Source organism: Euprymna scolopes, chromosome 14 (genome assembly GCF_053919585.1).
Source record: "Euprymna scolopes isolate OS-2025 chromosome 14, ASM5391958v1, whole genome shotgun sequence".
Classification (NCBI taxonomy): Eukaryota; Metazoa; Mollusca; class Cephalopoda; order Sepiida; family Sepiolidae; genus Euprymna; species Euprymna scolopes.
In genome coordinates, this window is record NC_136495.1 from 49,072,859 (window position 1) to 49,094,226 (window position 21,368).

At 33.7% G+C, this 21,368-nt stretch overlaps 1 protein-coding gene across 1 annotated transcript in view; it reads right to left on the bottom strand.

Annotated features, from left to right (window-relative positions):
• The window catches only part of LOC145292987 (transcriptional adapter 3-like), a 63,963-nt gene that overhangs the window by 39,814 nt on the left and 2,781 nt on the right, over window positions 1-21,368 (bottom strand). Inside the window, exon 2 of the mRNA XM_080139231.1 lies at window positions 3,989-4,095. Within this exon, the coding sequence (XP_079995357.1) occupies window positions 3,989-4,095 (107 nt within the window). The remainder of the gene's footprint in view (window positions 1-3,988; window positions 4,096-21,368) is intronic.

The window sequence follows — 21,368 nt, forward strand, 5'->3', positions numbered from 1 at the left end:
TGAAATAGTAGGGTAAACTTTAGACAGACCTTTAGAAAAAGCAACTAAGCCAGGAGAAGGAAAATAAAATCTGAAGCTTGTTATTCATTTGTATGGTGACGTTCAATTATTACCAGCATGGCCAAAACATTTTGTGTGGTCGTGTGTACGTTAGACGAGACAGGACCATCCAGCAGCACAGACTATCTGATCAGTGACAAGCATATACAACTGACTAATTTAGCCATAATGGAAACAAAGAGTTACAAAATAATAACAGTAGTTAACGCCCAATGTTGTTTTATTGGATTTCAATGATAAGCACACCTGAATACAACATACAAAATGGTCAATAATTCTGACACATCCATCTCTTTGCACTGCCCTTGAATTTTGCTATGATGACCCTCTTTTAGTTCAGAAATAGTCTGGGGATTGTTTGAATAAACATTATCTTAGAGATAACCCCATAGGTGAAAGTTTTTTGGCAGAGTTTTGACATGGTACAGCAAGTGTGAAACCCATTTAGGATCACACCTTCTACTGATCAGACAATTACCAAAGTGCTCCCTTCCACATCACTTAACAGCGATAAAACAAAAACTGTGGGCCATTAATAACTAAAACGTGGTGGATTAATCAGGTATAGACTGAAGTTTATTGGTATTAAATATAGTTGAATAGCAAAAGGGATAGTGAATTTTATTAACGATTTCATGGGTTGTATTTTTGGAGGGGGGAAGGTGGTGGCGATCATTGCATATCTAGATACATGTCACGTTGTTTGCTAAAATAAATATCTTCTGTTTAGTTGAATTTTAAATATTTACTTTAGATTAAAATTCCATTTTTTAACGAGGGAAAGGAGGTAGATTTTCTTTGATCCACTGAAGTTGAAAGGTCTGTGATTGCATGAAATGCTTGTGATGACGTTCAACAGATTGCAGTTTCTTGTTAAGTTCACAGGGTCTTGCCTATGTATAAAAGCACTGAGAACTTGTAGTGGTTCCTTATAAAGGCAACCCAAACTCACCTGGTAGTCCTGTCATATATATGGAGTATTTTAGGTAGCTAGGTGTTGTCAGCCCTTAATCCATTCTGTGCTGATAAATGAAAGATAGCCAGTTAGTCTAAGACCCTATTTAGTTGCCTCCTTACAAGGGCACAGTTAAATACAAGACCGGCTTTTGGTGTGAATAAAATCCTCAAAAACAGACACTCTGAATTGGGAGAAAAATAAAATTGCCTCAATTTAGGATTTCTTCTTCATTGACCAAGGACAGAAGTGTAGCATCAGAAGAGATATTACACTTTGCAATATTTGCAGAAAATATAACAAATTTACATTTTAAACAAGACATAAGGCCATCAAAAGTGTGAAGAAAATGTTTATGATAACTATAAAATGTCTACTCTTAATTAGAATCATCGGTACTCTTGCATAATTTGGCACAAATTCTTGTGAATTCCCATCAAGCATGGATCGGTGAGATCGGCAATTATCGGTGTCAGCCGAGCGCATCGTAACAGACACAGACTAATGGGAAAAAAAAAAAAAAAAAAAAACCTGGAAAAAATGCAAATAATTAAAAACTACCTTGAAAAATGAAAATATTTTTATTTCATTTTAGTATTTAATTTTTTTTTTTTTTTTTTGCAAAATATTTATCAACAGAAAGTTTGTTTGTTTTTTTTTTCTCCAAGAAAAGATTTTTTAACCGTATAATTATTAGGTGTAGGTACAAGTTTTTTGTTTGTTTTTTTCTTCTTTTTTTGTAACCATATTTTTTTTTTCGGTGCTAATGCACTTACTGATCCGCACTATTTTTTAAATCATATTTCCAAGTTTAATTAAAGTTGGTACTCATGCACTTAATGATCCGTGCTGAAATAATAACGTTATTATTTAAAAAGCCATTCTTAACATGGGGAGGGGAAGGTATTTTGTACCGATTCTGTACTTTAACTTTACAATTGAATAAAAAACAAAACTTTAATTAAACTTGGAAATATGATTTAAAAATAGCGGATAAAGTGCATTAGCATCTTAAAGTTTTATGATATGCTTTTTATTCAATTGTAAGGTAAAAAACACCCTCCCCTCCCCATGTTAAGAATGGCTTTTTAAATAATAATAATATTATTTCAGCACGGATCATTACGTGCATGAGTACTTTTTTTTTCTTTTTTTTCAAGACTTGTTGTTCAGTCAAGTTCTTTTGGTGGCACTGTCCATTTGTACATCTCCAGGAGAAACCATCCTTTGAACACAATCTTTTTTGTGTTTGTTGCACCTTATTTTTGGGGGACAGCAATTTCTTCTCCTGACAATATGAGATTGTTGTCTGCATCGATGTTTTCATTTGTTTTTCTAACAACTATAGATTTATTTTCTTGCCTATCATTTTTCTGTTTGGCGAGTTTGAAAATATATTTGTTTGTCAGCTTTTCTTTTTTTTTTTTTGTTTGTTTAATCGCTTTCTTCCAATTCGAATGTCGTCTGCTTCCATTTAGATAGCACTTTTTCATTGGCTAATCAAACTCCCAAAAAATTCAATTTAAAAAAAAAATAAGTAGCTAATCAGAAAATAAAAAGTCACCCCCGCCTCCTTATTATCACCTTAAAAATTACTCAAAACATAACAGAAAAAAAATTAAATAAATAAAATAAAAAGCTGAGTTAGCATTTCAACATTCGAACAATGCTTGCGGCTGACACCGATGATTGCCGGTTTCACCCGATCCATGCTTGACGGGAATTCACAAGAATTTGGGTCAAATTATGCAAGAGTACCGAATCATCAATCACCATAATACCACATTTATTTAAAATTTCTTAAATAGTTAGAAATTTTATTGTTCTAGAAAATAAATATGTCTATATACAATAATAAAGGTCAGTCCAGATATGTTCATTTCAATGTGACCGAATGATAAGTCTTTCAAAAAAAAAAAAAAAAAAAAAAGAAGCAGGCCACACCATCACATATTATTGCTATGCTGAAACGCATTTAATTGATGGTTGCATCACATTATACAGCATAGTAAAGCCTCCTTCAAAGTACTGATGCTCATCTCTGGTTCTATAGCGTTAAGTAGAACAGATAGCCTGAACTTCCCTGTGATAGGATGCTAGTCAGTTTCTTGCTATATTTCCCTGCAAGGCAGATACTCATTCAGAAATCATGTCCTTAAAAACGCTATCTAGTCCATAATAGGGTCATCACTACAAACCAAGCTGATCAAAAGCGAGTGATCATTTAGCATGAAATTTATATGTGAAAGTGATCCCCACTCTAATCTAAAATAATTTTTAAATTTATTTTTATGTTTACTTTATGGAAATTGCTCCATGCAAACAAAGCATAAAGCCATTAAATGTATAGAAGTAAAAAAAAAAAATAAATAAATAAAATAAAATAAAATAAATAAAAAACTACTACTTCAAAGTTAAAAACTGGCCAATGATAAACGTTAGATGGATAGATTCCAACCTAGAAAACAGAAATTCTATCCCCCTTCCCTTTATCAGAAATATCATTCATGGATTGTGAAGACTCAAAGACAAAATAAGAAAAGCAAGAGTTAGAAAGCTGCCAAAAGTAAACCCAAGGTTCACTGTCTACTTTCCTAAATCATCTAATGTAATCTCCCTAAAAAAAAAATTTAAAATTTTTTAATTTGTCACCAATCTAAATAGTAATGAAGCTGAATGTTAGTAATCTAATGACTGATGTATCAACAGGATTTAATACTAAATAAGAAATAGCAGAACCTCACACAATATTTTCAGGGCAGGCTTACAAGTTCTACACCATGCCAAAGGGCTATCTCAAACTGTGCAAGGTAGCAATATCCAATTCCCCAAGAAACACATACACGCATGCAGGTATTAATAAAGTCACCATGTTTTTCAAAACCAAGAAAAGACAACTGCGAAAGTTTCAAGAAAGCTCAATTGACGCTCACATTTTTTTTTTTTCAAGAAAAACAAATGAGTTGTTCTTACCTTCAGTCTCGGACGAATTTTCTTTAGGATTAGGGTTGGGGTTGTCTTTAGCGTTGAACATTTTTCTTATCGCAATTAAACAGACGATGTCTTTGAAATATCCATTACTGGGGACAATGAGCATACAAATAAGGGTCGATGTTATGCAATGTTAAATGCATGTGGACATTAGTAATATATATAATATAGATATATATAGGTTAATAAACAAAAAAATCAACAACTAGTTTTTGTTTGTTTTTTATATCAGAGTGACATGTTAAACGTTTTGATGATATGACTACCAAAGGGTGAGAAAGCTGTTAGAAATGCGATTTCACCATTTCAAGTGTTTATGTATAAGAAGAAAAAAAAATCCAATCTAAGACAGTCAGTTATCACTTCTCAAATTTATAAAGCTTGTTTGGATAACAATCCTCAGTAACTACAGTAAATAAGATTTTAATTTGATGCTATACAAGTCTAGTATTATGAAAAAAAACTGCAAAAAAACTGCAAAAAAAAAAAAAAGACAATAATATCCACCCTCATTTGTATAGTTAAAAAATATTTTTACTCAGAATTGCTTGCTAAGAATAATAATGAATTGTGATTTAGCTTTAAATATTGTAAACAATAACAAAAACTGTTGGAAATTCGTGAGTGAAACTTGGTGAACAAGTCAGTCATAGACTGAAGTTTATTTGTACAAAATTTTGTTGGATTGCAAAAATATATTTTCTTCACAAATGTATACAATTGCGTTCAATGTATCGATGTTAATTAAAAAGATCACTTTCATCATCTCGTAGCGAAATGTATTCATAAGAGAAATATCATTGGAATAAAGTTTGATTTTTTTTTATGATAGCAATAATTTTGTCAGCATATTTATACATGTATTTGATTTCTTAGCTTATAATAAAAACATTGTAAATACACTTCAGAGCGAATGTATATAATGAATAGCCATATTCTTTATGAAGTTAGCTTGTTGATATACGTGGGTATAGACAGAACATAGCAAAGAGCAAACCTTGAACCAAATCTACTCTGTACACACAGTTGTAGTTGTTGCAGTGATCATCACCTAAGACCATACTTGACAATGTCATAACTCATATATGACACAATCACATTGACATGCCGGTTCTGGTTAGATCACTGAAGTTAAGCAACATCGAGTCTGGTCATTATCAGGTGGGTGACCATTTAGGAATACCAGGCAGTGCATGTAGGAGAATGCCAACACTCTTTGCAAAAACTGCAAAAACCTTATATCGTCATCTCTCCATGCGATTAGGGACCACTTGTGAATATGATATTCCTTAGGATTCAACCTCCCTAAGAGTGAGTGCTGCTGGCTTTTTATCTTTTTTAAATTACTGAGGATTATTATCCTAATAATCAGAATTAAATTTTAGAAATTGAATAATTATTTTTTTATTAATATCTTTATAAGGTGCAATTGAAATCTATAATTTCAGAATGTGAGACATTTAACATTGTTTTCCCTTTGACTATAAAGTATTTTGCATAGGTAATACCATTAAATAAACAGTGATAAAGTATTTTGCATAGGTAATACCATTAAATAAACAGTGATATTAATTTTTGAAATTGAGAATAAATGGAGAAAAAAGTGAAAAATTAAATGCATACAGGACTCAAACCTGCCCCCGCCCCGAGGGACCACCTAATTAAATGAAGCCCACCCAATTACCCATTCTCCATATCGAAGCTCTAAATAATTTAAGAAAAATACTGACATAAAAAAAGAAATGCATTTGAAAATTTGAGGAACAAAGATTTAACATTAACTCTACAGGGAATTATAAAAAAAAAGAAAAAAAAAGAAAAAAAAAGACACTTGATATTGTTTCAAAACATTGTATTGCATAAAACTTATCACAATTTTTGTTGACAAATGTTTGTTTTTTATTGTCAACAAAAAACATTAAAAACTTAAACAAATAAGTACACAAAAGATAACTAAAATAAAATAAATAATATTGCAGACCAACACAAGGCTTATATTATTAGGTTTAAATAATATAACTTTAAAACTAATAAAATTAATTTCCAATTTCTGCACAATTGCTCAATTTTTAATATACATGTTTGAAAGTTGAACACATGTCTGACAAAGGTATATGTCCTGACATATTACAATCTGCCATCCAACTACATGTCAAAGATCGGATATCAGACTGGATAATTGAGCTTGCAAACTGAAAATAAGCTTAATGTTCCAGCTCTGAGGACTCTCACCAATTGCATTGTTAAACTGCCTGCTTTGCAAGAGCCAATCACATTTACTGGCCAAAAACTGCTGAAAACATGGAGCAAGGCTCATCAGTAGGCGATACCAAGAAGCTGTACAGTATTCTTTGATCGATCATGAAACCCCTCAGGTTCCAACTGTTTCTTCTATGGTTTATAACTGTTATTAATAATATATTATTATCCCATCACACATGTATACACACATTACTGATAAAATCTTGGACACCATCAAAAAATCTGAAAAACAATAAGATGGCTGGAGAAGATAGCCTTTCATTTGAAATCATGGAACATTCTTCAAACATAGTCTCAACCCTCTGCTAAATCTTCAACCAAGTCTGGGAAACTGAAAAACTCCCTTACGACTGGAGCGATGCCATACTAATTTCTTTTTACAAGAAAGGTGATAAATGCTGTTGAAGTAATTATCATGGTATCGGCCTTATCGATATCAATGCATAAATCTTTGTTACCATTCTGTGGAAACGGTTATAAAAACAGACATATGGACAAGGCCAAACCAATGCTGATTTCACCTAGGCCGAGGATATACTGACCAGATTTTCACTCTCCAAAGAATACTTGGTCAGGAACCATGCTTCTTTGACATTCACTCTAGTATCCAACAAGAATGCATCCTCTTTTCTGCACTCTTTAATTACACCATCAACTGGATCACATCAAATACCCTGGCCAACTTTCATGGTGTAACAGTAAGTTATGATATCGACTACGCTGATATCGGCATATTGGGTAAAAGCTTTGTTGACATTCAATCAACCACTGACAAGATGCAATCTTATGTTCCAAAGATTGGCATGAAGATAAACACCAATAAGACAGAGTTACTGATGGTAAGTTTTCTTCCAACTGAAAAACAACTGGTTGTCCTGAACACGGAAACCCTGGAAGAGGTTAATCATCACTGCCTATGCTGTATTCTCCATGTCTGCTGGCAACAGTTTACTCCCAACACTACAATTTGCACTTGCTACAAAATTCATTCGCCCTAAAAATCTCTTCTGGTTACACACCTTTGTTGATTCGGCCACACCCTTCGATGACACCTAAGTGACTTTATCTGTGAAGTCATTGACCCAGCACCACCACCAGGCTGGAAAAAACATCGTAATGGCCAACTCAAAACCTAGCTCAGGATATTGAACAGATTCTAGGCTCTCACCTTTACAGGGTTCACTGTTGAAACCTCAAATGGCTTGCACTCATAATGGAAACAGTCTTGGATCGCCTTGACTGGTCAGCCAGTATTTGGGACGTGGCGGTGAGCTTGTAGGAAAAAGCTGGCCAAACTGACTCGGTGATGCCAAAACCATGCTAATGCAAGTAAGAACATACACACACACATATATATATACACACACACTGTATTAAAAGGTGAATCTGCACAGCTTATTCCACCATTATATCTTAACTTTTCAGTTTGCGTCTATCCGTTACACCTCTGCATTGTATTGTCTTCTATAAAATTAAATTTCTTTAATATATTAAATATGATTTTATGCAATAAAAGGTTTGAAAATAATACTGAGCAGAATTTTTTTTCCAAAGATTTCTCTAACATTAATATGCGAACTAAAAAAAAAAAAAAAAAAAAAAAAAATAGAAATAGAATGCAAGGAAAATTTCTAAATTAACATTCTCAGATAAATCACCCTCCTCTACACATTCACACACAAAAATTATATTCTACTTTTTAGGCAATCACATGTGAACACTTAAAATATTAATTTAGAATGAGAGATCAGTTTTGTCTAACCAGATAGCGTTTAAAAGGTATATAAACAAAATTTTAATAAATTATGTTTTGTGGGAGGTATGGCAATTTTTTTTTGCAAAAAAATTAGTAATCAAATTAAAACAATTACGCCATATTGTTCACCAGTGCCTCCTCATCCAAACCCTAACCTTCCCTTAATCCTAAGTTCGAACAGCAACATGGTTGAATCTAAGGTTTAAGTAAAATGCTTACATGTCGTTTAAATGTTATTTATTTAGGAAGTGGGTGATCATTTTCTGTTAAATTTATATGCAAAACTGATTTTACACTTCAGATTTTAAAATAATTGTTTTGTTTTTTTTTGTCTGCCTTTCACTTTCTTTTAAGATTTTCATGTAATTGCCTAAAAATGTAGAATCTTATTTCTTTTCTATGTGTGTGGGAGGGGATAGCCGAGAGTCTTCATCTACAATAATACTATATTCAACATAAAAACAATAAATAATAACCATAGAAACAAGAAATAAAAAAATGAAAACAAAACGGCTAAGGTATAAATCTTGCCCACCCCTCTAAAACTTTGAGTTGATATAAAAAACAAAAAGTAAATAATAAAATCGTCGTCCAAAACAAAATGATAAAATGGTTTTGTGTTGTTTTTATTATTATTATTATATGATGTACCACTTTGAGTTAAAATGCATTTAGTATTACACATGAAATCTGAAGAAAAATCATGTTTAAAATGAGTAAATATGCTAGAATAATCAAAGCTTTTACAAGATGGCGTTATATTTGAACAGAAAGTAGTGTTGGAATTCACATTGCCTGGAACACTTCCGCTGTTGCATTTCAAGAGTTACGTTTGAACGTTTTTTTTCCATTTTTTTGATATGCATGTTTGGCGTGCATTGTCTCATTTTGAAATGGCACGTTAAATTTAATTTCCAGTTATGTTTTGACAAGACATTTTAGATTCGTCTTTAATTCAAGGGTGGTTTTTTTTTTCCCACCTTATTCCTGCAGAAAGCATTATAGGAAACTCATACTTTCTGTGAATGAATCTCCATTGTGTGGAATTTGTAAAAGAAATTACAGATTCAACTCAATTCCTGTCATAGACTTTAGAAGAGATTTTCAACTAATAACAGTAAAAAGAAAAATTGCTATTCTTCTAAATTCTTGATTTGCTACAGTCAAGAAAAATAGACTTCTTGGAGAAGACCTCTACAAGCCCTGATAGCACGTAAAGGCGCACCACTTATGCAATTAGAGAAATCCACTCAAGCTTCTTGAGGGTCTTTCATCTCTGTGGATTTCTTCACAGTAGGCTATGTAAAAAATTGAGTTTATACTACCGGAAGCAAAATAAGCACTTTCTTTGTCCCAGGAGGTAGTTTTAATAATTCCAAAAATAGTATTTGATGTCATCGTGACATTCCTGGGTGGGTTTTTATGGGTATTTTGTTCAATTTTTTTATTTTTCAGCGATTATCAGCAATATTTGTGCAAATAAACCCTTTAAAATAAGTTCAAACACAAATAAGTTTATCCAGGTAAATAGAAGAATAACTTGCCTTCGTAACATTTATTATATATTTGTTTTTTTTATCACTTTTTCATTTTATTGGCTCTACTAGGACTTGGTTTGACTAAATATGGAACAGAACAGAAGTCAGTAAACATGAAACGAAATACGAAATCATATAAAAATAATATATTTCAAAAAATATTTTAGTTTTAACACTTCTTGTGCTATCATGAAACAACAAAAAATAAGCTTTAATTTCGGTTTTGTAATTCAATTGAAAATAGCTTTGTTTTATGATACATTATTTGTGACAAAATTTGTGAAAATTTTAAATTATTTCCATATAAAAATGAAAGTGTGCTGGTTGACCACCGGAATTCTTACCTTTTAGAAGTTGCTTTTTAAAGCTATCCGAGGTGTATTCAGGTGTATTGCGAACGAATATCACGTTTAAAATTAAAAAAAAAAAACACACACACATACATCATTTCAAACATTGGATAGTGAATGTGTTAATAAACTTGATTAATCCTAAAAGCAACTTCTAAAACGTAAAACTTCCAATTCACTTTCACATACTTTTTATTGTTTCATGATAAAACAAGAAGTGTTTCCATATGGTTTCGTATTTTGTTTCATGCTTAGTGATTTCCGTTCCATATTTACCTAAACCAAGTTCGGCATCTTAACCTTGTGTACTGAATTTTTTAATTTATCCACACCTTGCACCGACTCAAACTTTTTCAAAAATAAAAAAGGAAAGCTAAAATGCAGAAGTAACTTTAACTGATTTTAATGTTAAGACGTTCAGCTTAAAAATTTTTTTAAAAATGAGCTATTTAATTAATCATCTTTTCACAAAATTACATGGGTCAAGAAACTATGGCTTCCACATTTTAGCAACTAGTTCTGATTTTCTAAACAATGACTGGGTAAATTAATCCACCACATTAATTTTTATAATTCTTTGTGGATTGCTTTTTTCTTTTGCAAAAAATAATTAACAAATAAAATCAGGTGTTTCTTAAAAATACTCTCACCTGGACTCAAGGTAAGTGGTAGTGCTAATGGAGTTTTGTTTTGCAATAAATAAAAATAAAATCCAAGCGTTTTTTTTTTTATAAAATAAAATTAAATATGACATACAGAATATTACTGAAAAATTTTTTTAAATAAAATTAAATATGACATATAGAATATTACTGAAATTTTTTTAAAATAAAATTAAATATAACATATAGAATATTACTGAAAAAATTTTTTTAAATAAAATTAAACTGTAAAAATCAGAAAAGTCAATATCTGAAAAATAAAAAAAGTAATAATTAATCTACAAAAATAAAATAAATATGATGGATTAATTTACTCTGTCACCAAAAAAAAAAAAAAAAATAGCAGCGTAACAAATATATTGCAGCTATTTTTTTCTTGTGGTCGCATAGCAGTTGACACTGCTTGTTTTTCAAGCTGAATAAACATTTTACATTAGGTAAAAACACCAAAAACCTACCCAGCTAGGAAGGAGAGTAACTTATTTTGCCTTTGGTAATAATTTGTTTTATTTTTTTACCATTTTTTGAACCTCTGCAGATTGTAAAACAAACCCGAAATTTCTAATTAAAAAAAAAAAAATTCATACCTCAGCCGAGAGAAAAAAAAAAAAAAAAAATTCATACCTCAGCCGAGAAAAAAAAAATAAATCAAAACATAAACAAACGCACATTGTTTTGAAAAGAAATATTGAAAAACAAAAATGGAAGTGTGACCTAGAAAAAATAAAACGTCACCTCTGAAAATTTTATAGAAATATTAAACTTTAGGCATTTTAGATTTGTAGATTTTAAGTTAAATTTCAATAGATTTAAAAAATGAAATCACAACATATAAACTTAATTTAAATTGGCAAATGTGTATTTCAGTGGCGTAAATTATTTGACAGACAAAAATTTATAAAAATTATTTATTTTTCTATAAAACACATTATTAAACCCTAAGGCTAAAATAAAACCCCCAAAAATTTAATTTTTATTATTTTTTTCAACATTTTTTATTAGACTAAATGTACAACAATCGAGGCCGCCAACATTTTGAAAATTTGGTCTTTGTAAGGATTGTCAGATTGGCCTTTTTTGAGGTCAAGTTTGACCTTTTTATGCTCTTGTATGGACCATGGTTCCACACAAAAGCGTAAAAAAGGCCAAAAATTAAATTTTTTCAGGTTTTATTTCAGCCTTAGGGTCTAATAATGTTTTATATAAAAATAAATAATTTTTATACATTTTTGTCTGTCAAATAATTTACGCTGCTGAAATACACATTTGCCTTAAATTGTCTTTATTTAGAATTATGAAAAGGAAGGAAACCCTTAAAGGAAATTAAGATTAATTTGTAAATAAGTGTTTCTTAGTTTTCATGTAACTGATAAAAAAAGTTAAGCAAATTTAAGATTGTGTGGCTTTCGTTAAGAGTCGCATTTCTATGTTTACAAAGCCATTTGGCAGAAGTGAAGTCAGAGAAATTTTAAGGTATGGATGACCAACACTATATAAATGTAGCTTTTTTTTTCTTAAGTAAATATCAAACAGTTTTTATTTGAACGTTTATAGCAAAATTATCATCTTTATAAGATAAAATATGTTTATGCACTTTTTTTTTTTTTTTTTTTTTTTTTTTTTAAATCAAATATCAGGTGTTGGTAATTTTTTTTTTCTTTTTTACATCAAACATAAAAATATACTGTTATAAAAAAAATATGGGTAACTGCGGCCTAGTAGACCAACACAAAACCTACCTTCAAAAACTTTTTTTTTCTAGAGGTTTTCGGGTGTGCACATGTTTTGTGTAGTTATGTAACGTGGCGGCCATATTTGTTCAAAACAGAAACGTTATGAATTTAAGATAATGAAGAGTTAATTTTTTTATTTTTACTAAATATATATATGCACGCGCTTGCGCGTACAACAATGGCCACCACCTATAACAAAGAATTACATTGCTTAATATCCGGAAAACTACATATTTGTGGAAAATTTAAATAAGATATTTGTTTCCAGCATACACGAAAACCCATACAGTCATCATTTTAAAAGAAAATATTAAGGTAAAATTTTAAAACCAATTGTAAAACCAAGTAAAATTTTACAAATTTGGACAAATAACCTCTAGAAAACAAGTTTTTTAAAAGTAAGTTTTGTGTATGTTGGTCTACCAGGCCACAATTACCAAAATATTTATGAACTTTTTAAAAAATATATTATGAACTGTTTTTTGTTTTAATTTAGAAAAATTTAAAAAAAAATTGAAAAAACCAGTTCAATGAACTGGTTTTTCCAATAATATGTTTATGAATTGAGTTCATATTTATGAACTGAGTTCATTAGGAGGTATCATCACAGCCGAGTGTAAAACGTCATCCTTTTACTTAATAACAGCAACGTCATCATTTCGTTTTTCTGAGTCAATTTCTATGGATGGGCATCGGTGCTTAAGTGTTAATGGAAGTAACATTTTTTTGCTATCGGATTTTCATATTTACATTGCAAAACAAATAGATTTTTATTAACAAACTACACAGACGAGAGTTAATAAAACAAAATTAATTTTAACGTCTTCTGTTGACACTTATGTATCTAAAGATAATGCTGCTTACAGGCCTCCGTTCTTTTTGATGAAAAGCACCAGAAAATAACGATTACCTTCTATCATTTCAAAAGAAAATCAAAACATTTTTTTTATTGTCCTAAGAATCATATATTCTATTATATGAATATATTTTTTTAATATTGGAAACCTGTTATAAAAGAATTTTGTTTAAACTTCATATCACATAATATTTGAATTTAATATCATTTAAAGCTTTTTAAAAATAATAATTTCTTTTAGAATTGATTTTGTTGTAATTCAAATAAAAAAAATTATCAAGAAAAAATGTTTTATATTGAGTTTATGTCCAATTTTATTTACAACTTTAAGGCAAGTGAAATAAAAAACGAGATTTTATATATTTATAAAAATAACTATTTTTTAATTATTTCATCTTTTCAGCCTAAAAAAAATTTTGAAATTGTTATCGACCTACATTTATTTTGTTTAGTTTTCATCACATGTAGTACACCTAAAAAAAAAAAAAAAATTCCCCTAATATATTGAACGAAACCTACTTTTATCATGTAAGTTTATTTAATAATGAAGAAATATCGAAAATTTCAGGAAAATATGACTATTATTTGATTTTTGCTAGATTTTTTAATCATGGGTATGTCTATGGCTTCAAAAACGTCACTACGTAGGAATGTTGTTCTAAAACGTCGATAATATAAACATGATTTTTCTCTTGCATTTTCATTATTTTTGTACGCTGTAAAATTTAAAAAATATTAGTTTATTTGAAGCTTCTTTTAAATGGTAAAAAAGTTATGATGATAATATCAAATTAAATTAGTTACATTGTGTTAGGATGATATTAATTAAATTAATTACAGCGGGGGTTAAAACTGTGGCGCATGTTGGCGGTGAGTTCATAAATACCAAAGTGACTTGTCACACCGCGGAGGAATCTTTAGCGGACATTTAAAAGAAGTTAAAAAAAAAAAAGTGGTTGATTTTTTTGTATTGTTATGTAGTTTTTAGTGCTTTTTAATTTTTAATTGATCTAAAAGATCGAGTTTTCACAAGCGGTTTACAAAAATATTTTTGTTTTTTCACTCTTTTGTTGTGGAGGGAGATATTTAATTATCTAAATTGTATAGTTTTTAATAGATGCTTCGGCAGTTTAATAAACCGTTTTTCCGTAAATAACGAGCCGACATTAACCGAGCAGAATAACCGTATAATAATTCACACAAATTCTGTTTACGGCCGCCACAAAACCCCTTGTTGATGTGATAAAAAAAAAAAAAAAAAAAAATTATCAATACCTGATATTTGATTATAGTGTAGTTATCCGTACCTTAAAATTTGTCTGACGTAACTTCCGCCGAATGACTTCGTAAATAAAATGTGTGACTCTTAACGAAAGCCAATCGGGCAGTTTATGGAAAACCCTGAAGGTGCCGAACAAAAGTTTCTAGCAAATGCTTGCCATTTGTTTATTGAATAATTTTTTATGAAACTTTTAAAAATTTAGATAAATTTTTATGACATGACCCAGCATCGTTTAACCCCTAAAAAAAAAAATGATCTTTTGTTTTTCTATTTTTTTTTGCACTATATGTTTAAACGACCTTTATAAATAATATGAAAGGAGAAATTTTGAAAAATCATAAAATTTAACATAAATTTTACGTAAAATGAGCACTCATTTTTTGACTACCTAGCGTTCAACGAGATGTCACCAAAACTTAAAATAAAGAAAACAAAACATTTGTTTTAAGAATGTTTTCATGATTTTTCTATTAATTTTTGTTCAAATCAAGATAAATATTTAGATTGTTTTTGATAACCAATAATAGAGAGCAAATATTTTCTTCAATTTTTTTTTTTTTTTTTGTATTAAGGTTAAGGCGTTCAGCGTTTTTCATAAAACATCAGGACGATTACGACGATAGTATAGTCGTAATACTGCATAAATACTCCTCACCCCACCCCAAGAAAAAAAGGGGGGGGGGGAATGTGTATTTCAGCAGCGTAAATTATTTGACAGACAAAAATTTATAAAAATTATTTATTTTTATATAAAACACATTATTAGACCCTAAAACTGAAATAAAACCTGAAAAATTTAATTTTTATTATTTTTTTCAACATTTTTTATTAGATTAAATGTACAACAATTGAGGCCGCCAACGTTGTGAAAATTTGAAGGTCTTCTCAGGAAAATCAGATCATACGGTATCACGGGAAGAATAATTAAATCCTTCTTAGATAAGAGAAAAATCCAGGTTGTCCTCGATAGTCGTACATCTAAATAATATTCTATAAATGCGGGAGTGCCTCAGGGGTCTATCCTTGGACGTCTATTATTCCTAATATTCATAAATGACCTGCCTGACAAAATTGTCTGTGAGATGGGTATTATGCTGATGACATCATGCTCTATAACAGACACGACAGGAAAACAAATGAACACATATCTAAAGAAATGGCAGGAACACTAGAGGATGACTAGGTGCGTCAGAAAACATAAAAAATGCGTGATAAAAAATTGAATAATTTGATCTCCTATCTTTCCAAGCTTATAACTACTTGAAAAATGTCATTTTTTTTTTCAATTAAAGGAGCAAAGACCAAATTTTTAAAAGATAACAGGTTTAATAGCAAATTATGCAATATTTGGTTTTTTAAATCGGGTTTTCTTTAAAAAAGAACAAATTTTAACTTGCTTCGATAAATATATGTATATATAAATTCCAAAAAATGACTTACCTATAAAAACGTACTATTCAATGGGTACTTTCATTCTTCATTGATTTATCCATATTTATATTTTAAATTCCATGTATTTTTTAAATAAAAGAATGTTTTTAAACAACTATTTGAAAAAGCCGCCATTACATAAGCATTGTTACGTGTTAGCGAAATGCCGGAAGTAGTGTTTGTTCTTGTCTTGAAATACGGATGGACAGAATGACGTAAAAACCACACGTTCGCATTAGCCTTGTGCGTGAAGAAATAGGTGTCCCATAGGTAAAAACTAGTCACATTTTAAATAATTAATTTACTCACCAAAGTTTTATATATCACAAATTGAAGATAAAAGAGCAATAAATAAGATATTCTAATTTAAAACAAAAAAAAAGTGTTTTTTGGAAATTTACCTGTAAAATCCAAAGTGTAAAACCTTTTTTTTTTTTAAAAACCACATTAATTTTTTTTTTTTTTTAAATAAAAGCTCATGTTATGCTTATATTGTCAAGTAAATATCGGACGCTGATGACAACTTTTTCTATTTTATTCAATGTTTTCTTTTTTTAGATACTTAAAAAAATTTTTTTTAAATCACTCGATAAAATAGAAATAAAATATATTAATCAAAAACTCGTGTATTTCATTAAAAGAATAAAAATCGGTCGACTGGGTTTTTTGTTTAACGGCAAAAACTTATAAGTGAATGTGTACATTTTCCAACTACGGAGGCCTAAAAATACTAATTTTGGTTAACAGCATGCAATAGAAAGAGATATTAATTGTGGCGTTTAGAAGCCACCGGAAGATAAACGTGAAAAAAATCAGCGATTTGTCTCCCTTTATTTGAACAGTGAAAAACTCTGAGTTTTTTTTGTTTTTTTTTTGAATCCTTGTTTAAAAAAGAATTTTATTTAAAAAGGACATCGGATATAAGTATAAATATATTAAATTCAGTACAATGAAAGTACACATTGAATAGTATTTTTGGTACTTCTACACTTTATCGCCGAAACTGGAGACACCATTTTATTTTGCACACTTGCTGTTAAAATCCAAGGGAGAAATCATTATTTTAAACTATGGCCGAAGCATGAAATAAATGACAAAAAATTAAACTGGAGAACGAATAACGATTGCTTCTGGAAAAAATAAATTAACCTAAAATTGAATTAAAAAAAAAACTTTCCCGTTTTCATTAATTAAATCGAAACATTTATGACCTTCACCTTCACCGAGGTGCACGACTTGACACAAAAAAAAACAACTTCTTAATCAACTGCTAACGCACGCGTCACTGTAACGTCCAATGACAACAACAACAACCTTCTCACTCGACCTGCCTTTTATACCACTCTCTCAATCCCTCCTCTTGCGCATGCACCCGGAGATTCCTGACAACCTCGAGACTTCCGCTTATAAAAACCCAAGTTTTGTTGTCGCGCATGCCTACACAAGGCACAAACACGTGGGGGTTTTTTTGTTGGTAAGTACTACACTCCCCCCTGATCTGATGATCACATAGAGTGCACTCTGGGGGTGGCCTCTTAGTTCGCTGGCTTCTGCGAAGGGTGGTATTTACAATCTCGGATTCAGGTTCTGGTTCTGGTTCTGGTTCTGATCCTGCCTGATCAGACGAACTACAACTACCACTCTCTTGCTCGGTAACCTCACTTATCAGCAACTCATCATCTGATGATTCATCGCTCTCTATAGTTGTGGGATGTACTTCACTAGCTGGGCGAAGATCGCGCACATGGCGTGGGGTTCCATCAACAAGGACCGACTGCTGGCTGACCACTCCAGATATTCGTCCTCGCTTGAACTTGGTGGTGCACCGGTTTCCAGGGGGTCTTACCCAAACTGGATCCCCTACCTTGTATTTGTCATGACTCTCCTCGTCGATTGGCTGGGCAGTGTCAATGCCCTTTATCCTAACACGGTATTTGTGTATGGCATTGGCCGGTGCTGTTGTTAGTGTCTTCCCATCCTTTAGTGTGATGTTATACCAATACATGGCCTCCGTAATGGTGCATTGCTTTCTGGCAGCAATTCTCTTGATGCTGCGATGGCTCCTCTCAGCAATGCCATTCCCTGATGGCACATGAGCACATCGCAGTCATAGTCGGACACCTCACTCATTCAACAACTGCCGAACTTGGTGGCTACAAAAAGCAGCATCGTTGTCTGTCAATATCTCTTCCGGCGCACCTCGCTCAGAAAAGATAGATTACAGTTGGCGGACAACATTCGCTGAGTCCTGCCTGGTCATTTGCCGCCATACCGCAAAACGAGTGGGTCCACAGTCGATAAGCGTTAGAAAGGGCTTACCACTGTAATGGGTAATATCCATCGCTACTCGTTGCCACACATGCTCAACCTCCAATCGCCCCTTCTGCCATTGCTCAGGTGCAGGATCGATAGACTGGCATGCCTCACAGTGCTTGATGATCTACCTGACATCTGCCCTTGTCACTGCCGGGTCCACACGCCTCGCAAAATACAGAGTACTTTTGATACATGGATGTCCACTCTGCACATGAATTCTTTGTATTTGGCATGAGCTAATCGCACCAACTGCGCAAGATCGAGCAGCGAACTCCACGCCTGTCTTCACAGCTTCATACCATTTGTGAGGCACACGGGTTAGTTGGTCTGCACGATTACAGTGTGATGCCATGAGCGTTACACTCACCGACAGGTCATACGCCGATACCAGACTCTTCAGGGTATTTAGCCTCCGCCGGATTAACATCTCACTGGCTGCCTTAGTGCGGACTCTCGTTCGTCCCGAAAGAGTGTTGGACACCCAGTGGTAGACAATCCGTGTACAAGTGCAATTTCTTTGACTGCCATTGCAGTGCCAGATTTAAACCCTTCACAACAGCATCCAGTTCCACCAGGTTGATGTGTTGAGCATCATTCACGGGTCGCAGCAAGCACGCGTCTTCAATTATGTTTCCACGTGGCTCCAATAACACTCCCAATGCCAAAGAACTAGCGTCAACCCACACATTCACAGTGTCCCCATCGACACACCATTCTCCACAGGCAGGGTCCTCCTTGTCAACTCTCTATAGGGTTTCCGTCGTCATCAGAGTTAGAAGAGCATCATCAGATACATCATCCCAACCTGTAGTTACTAAACTTGCCCTGCGTTTGATGACGCCCACAGCTACTCGGAGCCAGCCACACGCTGGTAAGTGACCAATAAGTTTCCCACACAAGGAAAAAATAGTCTGCCGCGTAATAACATCAGGAATGTTTGGAATCTCACTGCCACGCCTCCATCGTAAGGTACCGTCTTTCCCGCAGACGTCCAATCTTAATACCCGTGCTCCATCCCTCAGACCTTCGGGATCCTTGCATTCCAACCCGAATTGAGCTAACTTTTCTCTGACATGCGATGCAGATTGTATATCTTCATTGACGTACACATCGTCAATATAGGCTGATGTTGCATCCTCAGTGGTCTTTTCCTGGGACAACACTGCATTTACAATGGTCTTCATGATTTGCGGTGCCACATTCAGCCCAAAGCCAAGTCGAGTAAGGCAGTATCTCTGACCCCGGAACAACACTGTCTGGAATGGCCACAATGTCTCATCCACTCGCACCTGCAAATAAGCATTCCGCAAGTCTACTATAGACACATTGGAGCCCTTCTGGCGCCATTCTCTCAGCTTGTTGGTGCACACATTAGCATCGGCAGTGTACGTCTCAATGTATCTACTGAGTTCACGATAGTCCAGCACCAGACGAACTTTTGATTTGTTATGCTGGACTACCGCCATTAAGGGAATCAAACCCTTGGGTGGTCCCAGCTTGTTGGGGTAGGGGATCAGCCATCCATCCTGGATCCATGCCTCAAGCTCCTTCTCGTATTCATTACGGGCCTTGTCGGGTATCGAGTACTCTGCAATGCGATTCTTGAGTTTGGTTGGCGCCCTTCCTTCTGTTCACTTCCACGTTGCAGTCCATGCTTTTTGGTGATGGTCGTAGTCCACCTTAAAATCAAGCCGATCAATGTGAACTGCAGCACACACTGGGGTTTCCAAAAACTGCACAGTCCCATCTCTTCCAATAACAACTCCCCCCAGTGCCTTAATAGCATCATATCCCAACAGTACATCGAATCCCAGCAAATCCCCTCGCATCACCAGCACATTAATGTCTGCGGCCACACCAGAGTCTGTGTGGACTTTGACAGTTCCGGCTCCACAGCAAGCTTGCGTATTGCAACCTATTGTGGTTACTTTGATGTTCTGCTTTGTCCAGTTTCGACACAACTTGGCACTCATGATGGTGTGTGAGCACCCGGAGTCGAGAAGAGCTGAACAAGGCACTTGGTCCACGTACACATTTATTGTCGGTTGCGCCTCAATTAAATCTTGTCCAGAGAACAGGGCGACGCTGACGTCCTGCCCCCTGATGCATTTCCCGCACAATTTTGGGATAAATGTCCATAACTACCACATTAGAAACAGCGCGGGCGCCCCCGCCCCTTGTTAGTACAACTTCTTGCGAAATGGCCTCGCTGGCCGCAGCAGAAACATCTCCCATTGGTCGTGGGTCTCAAACTGGGACTCTTTTCAGCATTAGTCTTGGCTGCCTGCACCATCATTACAACCGGTTCCCTCAGGTCCTCCTCATCTCTGATAATGGTCAAGCGCGTTCCAACAAATGTTCCATGGGCGTTACAGATATGCTGGTAGAAGCCCTCAACAGTTGCTTAACATGGGTGGGAAGGCCGGCCACAAACGCATACGCCAGTGTTTGCTCTGACACTCCATTGCCAAATAGAACTGCAAGTTTCTTCAGCTCCGCGAAGAAGACGTCCACGGTTTCTCCTGGCATGAGCTTCCTAGAGGCAAATGTTTTGTAGGCTGTGCAAGGATCCATGGCAAATGCCTTGTATAAAGCATTTTTTATAGAGGTAACATCAGCCTTCTCCACGGCACTAAGTTGCTGATATACACTCAGGGCACCTCCAGCCAATCTCAGGAGAATCACGGTATGCACCCCCTTTACTTCACAAAGGTTGCAGATCAGCTCAACCCTTTCGACCCAGTCGACAACAAAGTGGATTCGTCGAATTCGGGTATCAGTTTTAAATCAAACTTTGCCCCAGCCATAGTTGTCCAGGAAAAGAGACAAAAGGAAATCGCCGAAATAGCTTATGACCTTCACCTTCACCGAGGTGCACGACTTGACACAAAAAAAAACTTCTTAATCAACTGCTAATGCACACGTCACTGTAACGTCCAATGACAACAACAACAACCTTCTCACTCGACCTGCCTTTTATACCACTCTCTCAATCCCTCCTCTTGCGCATGCACCCGGAGATTCCTGACAACCTCGAGACTTCCGCTTATAAAAACCCAAGTTTTGTTGTCGCGCATGCCTACACAAGGCACAAACACGTGGGCGTTTGTTTTGTTGGTAAGTACTACAACATTCTCAATTAAACAATTATGGATATATGTTCTCTTTCACTTTAT